Source organism: Trypanosoma cruzi, genomic scaffold (genome assembly GCF_000209065.1).
Source record: "Trypanosoma cruzi strain CL Brener 1047053517183 genomic scaffold, whole genome shotgun sequence".
Lineage (NCBI taxonomy): Eukaryota > Euglenozoa > Kinetoplastea > Trypanosomatida > Trypanosomatidae > Trypanosoma > Trypanosoma cruzi.
The window spans coordinates 42,238-50,190 of NW_001849358.1; the positions used below are offsets into that span (position 1 = coordinate 42,238).

General features: G+C 47.6%; 2 protein-coding genes and 1 pseudogene across 2 annotated transcripts, besides 2 other annotated features; all 3 read left to right on the plus strand.

Moving 5' to 3' along the window:
* Nucleotides 1–7,953: a sequence feature (areas not merged during assembly with more than two copies in the genome that could not be assigned to a particular haplotype).
* Nucleotides 74–1,012, plus strand: Tc00.1047053503607.10 (protein kinase, putative; the record flags this gene model as incomplete). The annotated part of the gene is made up of 1 exon (XM_800279.1): nucleotides 74–1,012. The coding sequence occupies one exon, from the start codon at nucleotides 74–76 to the stop codon at nucleotides 1,010–1,012; it is 939 nt and encodes a 312-aa protein (XP_805372.1).
* Nucleotides 1,134–1,184: a sequence feature (AT_rich).
* On the plus strand, nucleotides 1,304–4,213 carry Tc00.1047053503607.7 (annotated as a pseudogene).
* Nucleotides 5,927–7,953, plus strand: Tc00.1047053503607.4 (retrotransposon hot spot (RHS) protein, putative; the record flags this gene model as incomplete). The annotated part of the gene is made up of 1 exon (XM_800280.1): nucleotides 5,927–7,953. A coding segment is annotated over one exon (2,027 nt), but the record flags the coding sequence as incomplete, so codon positions are not given.

A 7,953-nucleotide genomic window follows, 5' to 3' on the forward strand; every position in this document is an offset into this window, starting at 1 on the left:
TGGGTGCGGGGGGATTTTGGCATCACCGGAGCCTTTTTTTTGTGTTCCATTTATATTTTCACGATGCCGTAGAATGGAAGGGAGGGGTGGAGAAGAGAAAAAAAGAATAGAGAGGTGGTCGCTTGACATGGATCGTTTTATTGTTGGATCCCCAATTGGTGAGGGACGCTTTGGCGTCGTTCGTGCTGCAGTTGTTAAGGAATCTGGAGTGCCAGCCGCAATCAAATTCATCACAACTCCACGTCTCGATGAGGGTATTCCGCACCCCACAGCGAGGGAACTACTCGTTGCATTGCGATTGGTGCATCCTTTTGTTATTCGGACATATGAGGTGGTTCCGTGTGGCTGCTCCTTGGCGTTAGTGATGGAGCGTCGCAAGACTGACTTGGCAACAGTCCTCTCAGGGAGAACTGCCAGCAATCCTCTGCCCGCGTTAGAGGCAAAGTCTTTATTTAAAATGCTTCTTTTGGCGTTAGCGTACATACACAGCGAAGGTGTTCTTCATCGAGATGTGAAACATTCAAATTGTTTCTTGACTGCGGAGGGGGAACTACGCCTCGGCGACTTTGGACTAAGTCGTTTATGGGATACGGAAGCATCCATGACTCACGAAGTCGTTTCGAGGTGGTACCGGGCTCCCGAGTTACTTCTGGGCCAGCGACACTACGGACCCGAAATTGATGTGTGGGCATCAGGGTGCGTATTTGCGGAGCTTCTACGGGGGCACGGTGGTGCCTTTTTTGCAGGCGATGGAGATATTTGGCAGTTGTCACGAATATTTGATGTATTAGGGACACCGACGCCCACATCGTGGCCATCGGCGGTGCTGCTTCCCGATTGGGGAAAGGCGCACTTTGAGCCGAAGCGTCCTCTTCCTCTCCGTGAATTTTTCCCGGATGCCTCTGAATGTGCATTGGATTTGTTGCGAAGATTACTTTGCCTGGATCCTCAGAAGCGTTTGACTGCGGCTGGCGCCCTTCGTCACGCCTACTTTAGTGAATACCCAACGTGAAGATCCATGGATAAAGGGACGCGGGGGCTATGTGTGGTGTGCGGGGATGAAAATTGGAATTGCTCGTATAAATGCGTGCTTATTTTCCTTGACAATCCCTTTTGGTTGTTATTTTAATGGGTTATTATTATCATTTTGATTATTGTTTAAATTTATTTTTATTTTTTAATTACATTTTGTATTTGTTCTTGTGGATTTTTTACTGTGAAGCCCAATTTTTATCCAAATTAAAAGGAAAACTAACGCGTGCGCGAGAGAGAGAAGGAGGGTGACGAGCACATATCTAACATAATGATGTATCGTTGCTTTCATCATTTCTCCACGTTGCCACTGACGTTTGTACGACGGACTGCTACAAACAGTTACGTCAATCGCCATATTGGACCATCGGCGGCAGAATCAATTTCTATGCCTCGAATAATTGGCAAGGAAATTCTGTCGGACCGCATGACTGCTGTGATCCCGGAGAATATTTTGCGAAGTCCTTTAAAAGAGGCTCCGGCGATGAGCGAGCAGGATGCCCTTTCGCTTCTCCATTCACTGGGTTCACGCAATAAGGTATTAAGGAGCATGATTGGGCAAGGCTACTATGAGCCAGGGCACACCACCCGTAATACTTCGTAACGTTATCGAGAATCCTGCATGGTACACCCCATACACTCCTTTCCAGGCTGAAATATCTCAAGGCCGTCTAGAGTCCCTGTTGAATTTTCAGTCCATGATTATAGACTTGACAGCTATGAATTTGGCAAATGCATCTCTTCTGTATCAAGCCACTGCATGTGCTGAGGCAATGTACCTTGCCTTTCAACATGGTCGAAAGGAGCGCATGACCTTTTTTAATTATCGAGGGACGTCTTCCCATCTTGCGTAGAGATGGCAAAAACAAGAGCCGAGCCCCTTAAAGTAAAGGTCGTTGTTGGTGATCCAAATTTGATTGATTGGAGCGATTCCTCACTCTGTGGAATTTTGGCACAAACTCCAGATGCCATGGGGATGCTTCATGATTTTACGACACTGTTTGAGAAGGCAAAACAACATGGTGTCGTCAGTTGTTGCGGGACATATTTGATGGCTTCTGTTCTTCTCAAACCTCCGGGAGAAATGGGAGCCGATGTTGTTTTGGGATCTGCCCAACGTTTTGGTGCCCCACTAGGGTTTGGGGGCCTCACGCCGCATTTTTTGCTGTCAAGGAGGAATTTAAGCGATTGATTCCGGGTCGCGTCATTGGTATAAGTAAAGACTCGACGGGTTGTCCGGCCATACGCATGGCGCTTCAGACGCGGGAGCAACGTATTAAGAAGGAACGCGCCACATCCAATATTTGTACTTCACAAGCTCTCCTAGCAAATGTTGCGGCATTTTATGCCATTTATCACGGCTCTGAGGGCTTGAAGGAAATTGCGAGCGAAATGCACAATAAAACCAAAATACTTTCCGTTGGTTTAGAGTCTGTAGGGCATACAGTGGTCAATGGTGCATTTTTTGATACCGTCACCGTAAATTTAAAAGGTATAACGCCTGAAGACTACGTGGCATGCTGCGTGTAAAAAGGCATTAATATTTTTGTTGATTATAGTCATGGCACCGTCTCCATATCGGTGGATGAGGCCACTACCGAGGGCCATGTATTGTCTCTCTTGGAGGCAGCAGGGCTACAACTTCCTGTGATAGGTGTCCTTTCAAAACTCGCAGAACAAAAGAGAGCAATGCCTTTGCAAATGTTACGAAAATTTGCCTTTCTTGGGCGTTCAATCTTTCAAAAGTACAAGAGTGAGAGTGAGCTTATGCGGTACATTCACCGTCTTCATAGAAAACATTATGGTCTCACGCATGTTTGTGTGCCCTTGGGTTCTTGTACCGTGAAACTTAATCCAGCTGCCGCCATGTTGTCCTTGTCGTGGCCAGAATTTACCAACATTCATCCTCTTGCACCGAAGGAGCAAACGCGGGGAAATAGTGCGTTGTGTTTGGATCTGGAGCAGAAAATAAGGGATATTACCGCTTTAGATGCCGTGTCACTTCAGCCAAATAGTGGTGCTCGGGGTGAATATTGCTGGTCTTTGTGTGATCCGCTCGTATCATAATTCAAAAAAGGAGAGCCATCGCAATATTTGCTTGATTCCGGAAAGTGCTCATGGCACAAATTTTGCTTCGGCTCTCTTGACAGGGATGGTGATTGTAAAGATAAAGTGGCGGATGGAAGGATTGACATGAAGGATTTGGAAAACCCTTGCCAAAAGCATACAAAGAATCTCTCGTGCATTATGATAACGTATCCGAGTACGTATGGTTTGTTTGACAGGGAAATCTTGGCCATTACTTCGATGGTGCACTACGATGGAGGGCAATGTTATATTGATGGTGCAAACACGAATGCCATGGTGGGTTACACAGCACCTGGATGTATTGGGGGCGATGTGTGCCAGATTAATCTCCACAAAACGTTTTCAATTCCTCGTGGTGGTGGTGGGCCAGGCATGGTCCTATTGCTGTTCGTCAGCACCTGGCTTCATTCTTGCCAGATTCTGTTTTTATTCAAAATGTTGGTGGTTCCCAGCCCTTTGGTCAAGTCTCTCAAGCAGCATACGGATCAGCGTCTATTCTTCCAGTTTCTTATTTATTACTGTGGATGCCTGGTTCACGGGGTCTCAAGACATGCACGGGGTATGCGATTTTAAATGCCAACTATTTAAAGAAGCGTCCTGACGGCCACTGCCCAGTTCTCTTTCTAGGGGAAAACGATTTCTGCGCTCACGAGTTTATCATAGATTTAAGGCCATCTAAAAAAAAAAACAGCACAAATTGAGGCAGAAGATGTGGCGAAACGACTCATGGATTATGGCCTTCACTCACCTACCCTGGCATTTCCTGTTGCGGGAACACTCATGACTGAACCCACAGAGTCAAAGCGGGAGTTGGATCGGTTGGCCGATGCACTTATTTCCACTCGTACCGAAATTGCATCCATAGAGGAGGGTGAAGAGAGCACAACGAACAACTTTCTCAAGAATGCCCCGCACACGGCAAAGTGTGTCACATCAGATGATTGGGACAGACCATACACCCGGAAAACTACTGCATTCCCTTCGAGCCATTCATACACCGAAAAGTTTTGGCCCTCAGTTTGCCGCATCGATGGAAGCTATGGGGACAGAAACTTGATGTGCAGTTGTGCATTGACTAATTTTTGTGAGTAAAACTGTTGCAGTGGGAGGCAGTATTTTTTAATTTATTTATTGCCAATTTTATGTTTTTATTTGTTTCTGCATCCGTTTCTTGGGTGATGGAGTGTTTTGGGCCTATTTGTGTCTGGTGTGATAAAACTGAACAGGGGAGAGGGATGTGATTGTGTGTGAGTGTGTGTCTGTCTGTGTGGTCGCAGAATGATTTTATGGTCTTATTCTTTATCTTGTCAAGTGCTCTTCCTTAGGATGTACAATAATTCCAATGCGAAGATGCCTTGCCCTTGCAATCGCCTGGATTTCTCCTGCTTATTATTCCCTTTGTTAATGCTGTTGTTGATTTGTCAAGGCAAAGCTTTACTGCAACCATACAAATGCATGTTTGTGGGATTTTTTTTTTTGTCAGGCCAAATGTGAGGGGAACTCAGGCGTCTGCCTTTCCCTCACCGTCGTCAAGAGTATTCCGGATGCTCATCACGCAAACGTCTCAGATGTAATTTTTTCTCAGTTTTGAATAATTTCTTGCACTTCGACAACGTCCAGCTTTGAGATAAATGGGGTTACGATGAGAGGGAAATTGTCTACACACTTTTTTTTTGGTGCATCTTTTATTTTTGTTTTCTCTCGTTGCTGTTAGAAAACATTGAACGAGAGGGTTTGCTGCCCTTTTGTTTTATTTGTCCTCTCAGCCTGACGGCCAGTTGTACACCGAAGTGCTCCTCGGCACCTCAGTTGGGACTGTCAATCGCATGCGCCAACTTTCCGTTGCTTTTTTGCATTGACGCAATTATTTTTATTTATTAACTGAAGCCGTTCTGCCCGGCGTGCCACTTTGATTGGATTGTGCGGGATTGCCCGCCAACACCATCAAACAAAACAGGCTGAAGAGTTTACTTATTTAAACGTCATCTTGTGTGCACGTATTTTCCTACGCTCTGTTAATGTGTACTCAGACAACGAGGGATCCGGAACTATGCGTGCGTGGAATTCTTCCTGCCATGTGGACTGCGGGCAACACTGCGGGGCTGCCACTTTTACTCCGCAGAGTTGTTGTGTCTTTGCAGGGTTGACAGGGAAATTCCATGCAGCCAGCTACTGCTGGTGTGTTCCTAAATGTTGTCACTCCATGCGAATGATGTGCTTCAGCGAGTGAGGGTGTTGGTTGGGTTTGTGTGCACTCTGATTCTGTTTGCTACTTTTTGTGCGGACACGCAACACTTGAGTGGTGGGAAAATGGAGCGGGGCGATGCATGGCTGCGTCCAGGCCATTGTTCAGTGCACGACGGTGTGGGGCACATTGCGGTGTTGACTCTGCGATGTGACTGCGTTTTCCTGTGCGGCAATGGTGGTGGGTGGAGGAGAGTGTTGACCCGCGGCGGGACGGTGGGATCGTGCCTCCCTTTGTGATTTTTACTTCACCCTCTGAAGGTGTGCACTTATCTTTAGTGTTAGTGATAGGGAAAACAGACAAACAGAAAACGTGAATATAATAAAATAGAAAAGGACAATAATGTGGCGGTGTTGTGGCCGATTGCACGTTGCGTTGCTGCGGGAGCGGTGGGCCTTGACTGTTTCACCGACAGGCGTTGCAGTGCGGCTGCATGGCGCACCGACCGCCCCGCCGTGCGAGTGCCACGCCCAACGCCGTTGGGACTGCGGGACGAAACAGCCGCGACTGTCCTTTGGAGCCAGCGACATCTGCTGGCCGCAGTTGGGCGGTGCGAGTGGGATGCTTCACCGCACGGGTGTTGTGATGGCACCTCGCCGTGGCATCTCCGACGATGGTTCAGACGCTGCAGCTCGACATGTGGCGGGGAGTAAACAGCAACCAAAGTGGACCATGAGCAGCAGCGTAAAGGACATCCTGCTGGAGGGAAGCACTCTCAGGACCGACATGAAGCTGAACGATTTCCTTCGGAGCAACTTGGGCGGCAAGGGCGTTGTGAAAAAAAATGAGAACGTCGCTATGGAGGTGTTTGTTCAGGAGCCGGATGCTTACGTACAAGACCAGCGGCTTCTTAGAATTATTTTTAATTTAACAGAGTACCAGGTGTACAAACTTCATCACAAGGGTGTGTTCTCTCTCGAGCAATGGAGGGACTATGAAGGAAAGGATACGGTCACTGCTCTTGCAAGGGGAAAACTAAACGCAGCCCTCACTCAGATACTGAGAGAAAGGCTAAGAGGAACGCAAGAAATGAAATTTACCATTTCCACTACGATCGAAGAAGTACTGTTCAAAGGAAGAGTCCGCGTCAAGGAAAAGAAGCTGAACGACTTTCTTACGATGGAATTGGACGGCAGGGGCGTTGTGGCCACCAATCGGAGTGTTTTGCTGAAGGAGTTTTTCAAGAACCCCAATAAGTATATCCGTGATAAGGGAGCGTTGAAAGAAGTACAGATAACCGATGCTTATGTGATGATGGAGAGGGCTGTAAGGGAGGAAATGGATTTGGAAGAAGTTGTACGCAAGCTTTACAAAAATGGTGTCAGCAATCTACTTGGGTGGTCAGAAGCTGCTGCGGAGGTCAAAGCAACTGTTCATGACATCACTAAACAATCCTTGGATGCAGCCCTTCAGGAAGCGAGGAACCGAACGACGATTGAAGCGTTGAAACTGGAGGGATTGTACGAGTCTGTGTACAATGCGAGTTGGCACCATGTGGTGGAAATTCCCGACGGCGATAAGCGAAAGAAAAAGAAAAAGGGGACGGTAATGAAGGTGAAGGAGGGGAAACCGAAACAGTCATGGACGTACAAGAAAGCTGGCAACACCTTCGAAAAGGATGACGATGTGCGGAAATCCGGTGAAGTACCTCCCAGGCTGATGGTGCTCACCTCGGACAAGGGATGGCCGTACACGCTGAATGCGCCGCATGGGACTGATAATGACTTCTTTATAAACTGCGAGGTGGATCGAGTGTGGCGGATCGTCAAGGGCGATCTAAACAAATTGTTCAGCAGTCACGGTGGGACCGACTTTAAGCCCAAGCAGCGTGTGTTGATTGGGACGCCCGGGATCGGGAAGTCGATGGCTGCCGGTTCGTACCTTCTCTACCAGCTGCTGCACTACGATGTGGAGGAGCTCCAAGTTGTTGTCCACTGTTTTGGAGAAACGGCGTACGTGTTTGACAAAACCACCAAAACCGTGACAATATACGAGGGTAACATAACATCCAAGAATGTTTTGCGTGGTTTGTGGAAGAGTGGAATGAAAGGGTATATTATTTACGATGTGGCAAAGAAAGGAACACCGCCCGACACAGGCTTTGCGCCCTCCACCGGATGGGGCATGATTGTGGTGTCATCCCCAGAGGTAAGCAACTATGATGAGTGGGAGAAGCAACTACAAGCCAGTCGAATCATCATGAATTGCCCCGACGAGATGGATGTGAAGGCGATGTGTGCATGGATGAAGCGCGGTCTGAAACCAAATGAGCAAGCGGGATACTGGAAAGAGGTCAAAGAACGCATGAAGAAAGTGGGGCCGATTCCACGTCACATCTTTGATGAGGAAATTTATATTGTTCGCTTGGGTGCCGTTGATGTTGCCTTGCTAGCAATCAAGGATACTGATGTTGAAGAGTACTTTACCCTGGGAGGAGAGAAGAAATGGTATTCCGAGGATCCGTCTCACAAACTTGTGAAGATCGTCCGGGCAAGAACAGAAAAAGGAGCTGAGATATTTCTGAACGCACCGATATGTGATGATATCGGGTTTCGAACTGCGGACCGTTTGGCGAAGGTAATTGGTCC